The sequence below is a fragment of the Plasmopara halstedii genome (genome assembly GCF_900000015.1).
Source record: "Plasmopara halstedii genome assembly, contig: Scaffold_650, whole genome shotgun sequence".
Classification (NCBI taxonomy): domain Eukaryota; phylum Oomycota; class Peronosporomycetes; order Peronosporales; family Peronosporaceae; genus Plasmopara; species Plasmopara halstedii.
Genome location: NW_020187567.1, coordinates 929,500 through 930,684, shown reverse-complemented (window position 1 = coordinate 930,684; position 1,185 = coordinate 929,500). Strand labels below are relative to the sequence as shown.

At 44.6% G+C, this 1,185-nt stretch overlaps 1 protein-coding gene across 1 annotated transcript; it reads left to right on the top strand.

The window, feature by feature from the left end:
• Positions 1–89: 89 nt before the first annotated feature.
• PHALS_12823 (CRN-like protein) lies at positions 90–1,129 on the top strand (the record flags this gene model as incomplete). The annotated part of the gene is made up of 2 exons (XM_024728451.1): positions 90–717; positions 774–1,129. The coding sequence occupies 2 exons, from the start codon at positions 90–92 to the stop codon at positions 1,127–1,129; spliced, it is 984 nt and encodes a 327-aa protein (XP_024578927.1).
• Positions 1,130–1,185: the final 56 nt, after the last annotated feature.

The following is a 1,185-nucleotide window of genomic DNA, read 5'->3' as shown; positions in this document are numbered from 1 at the left end:
ATCAGTACGTAATATTCATCATTATGTGTCAAAATGAATACATCACTGTAGAGCTACTTCACAGTTGAAAAAAATCAGCAAGTGGGAACATGGTGACGCTTTACTGCGCGATCGCTGGTTTGAAAAGAAATGCTTTCTCTGTTGACATCGACACTAGCCAGTCGGTGGGCCACTTAAAGGATGCTATTGCGCAAGAGCAGAAGTTCGATTTTGCTGCCAGCAAATTAGAGCTATATCTCGCGAAGAAGGGCGAATCGTGGCTGACTGAGAATGAGGTGAAGAATGGTGTTAGAGACATAAGTGGCCTGAAACATCTTAGTGCCGCGGGAGCAATACTTCACCGCATTGGGTTGTCTGATGAGCAAGTAGTGGGGGAAGTTGATGGAATTGAGGTAGATGCAGGAAATGGTCCTGTGAATGTGTTGGTTGTTGTCCCGACCTTCGTCATAGTTGAAGAAGACGAAAGCTCAGAGAAATATCTGTCAGAGTTGACGTACTATCAACACTGTGGACGTCTTATCCAATACAAATACCGAGATTATTGTGCACACATTTTGGACAAAGTCGACAAGTTCTATGACGAGAACGAGCGCCCAATCCCGTTCATCTGTGTGGAAGGGTCATCAGGCATGGGGAAATCGCAACTAGCATTTGCATTGGGTGGCCGACGACCGTATTTTTATTGGCTTGCCACTCGTCTTGGAACCAACTCCCAGAGTCTCTACAAAAATTTTCTTCGATATCTAATGCGTTTCGTCAAATTGTGAAGAAAGATAATCCAACAAGTAAGAGTGAGAAGGAGATCTTAGACTTCAAGTCGGATTTGTATGAGAATGGCCTGTTGTGGACGTACGGATTTATAAGGGCACTGCTTGAACATTGCAGCTCCGATGAGCATCAAAATTCGTCGCGAATGATTCGTTTCGAAAACCAGACAGTCTTGAAAGCGGAACAACGCTACAAGAAAGATGTTCGCGTTTTGCTTGCTAAGATGAAGGCAGAGCAGAAAAAATTAACGTTCTTTGTTCTTGATGAGATGACTTCCAACGCAAGCAAAAAACTGGGGGCAAGCAGAAGGCCGCCTTTCAACGCAACGTCTTTCGTGCCTGTGGTTTGGTGGTTGTTATAATGGGTACAGACTCGAAGATTATCAACCTGGTTGATCACTGTGGAGGGAGCTACAAG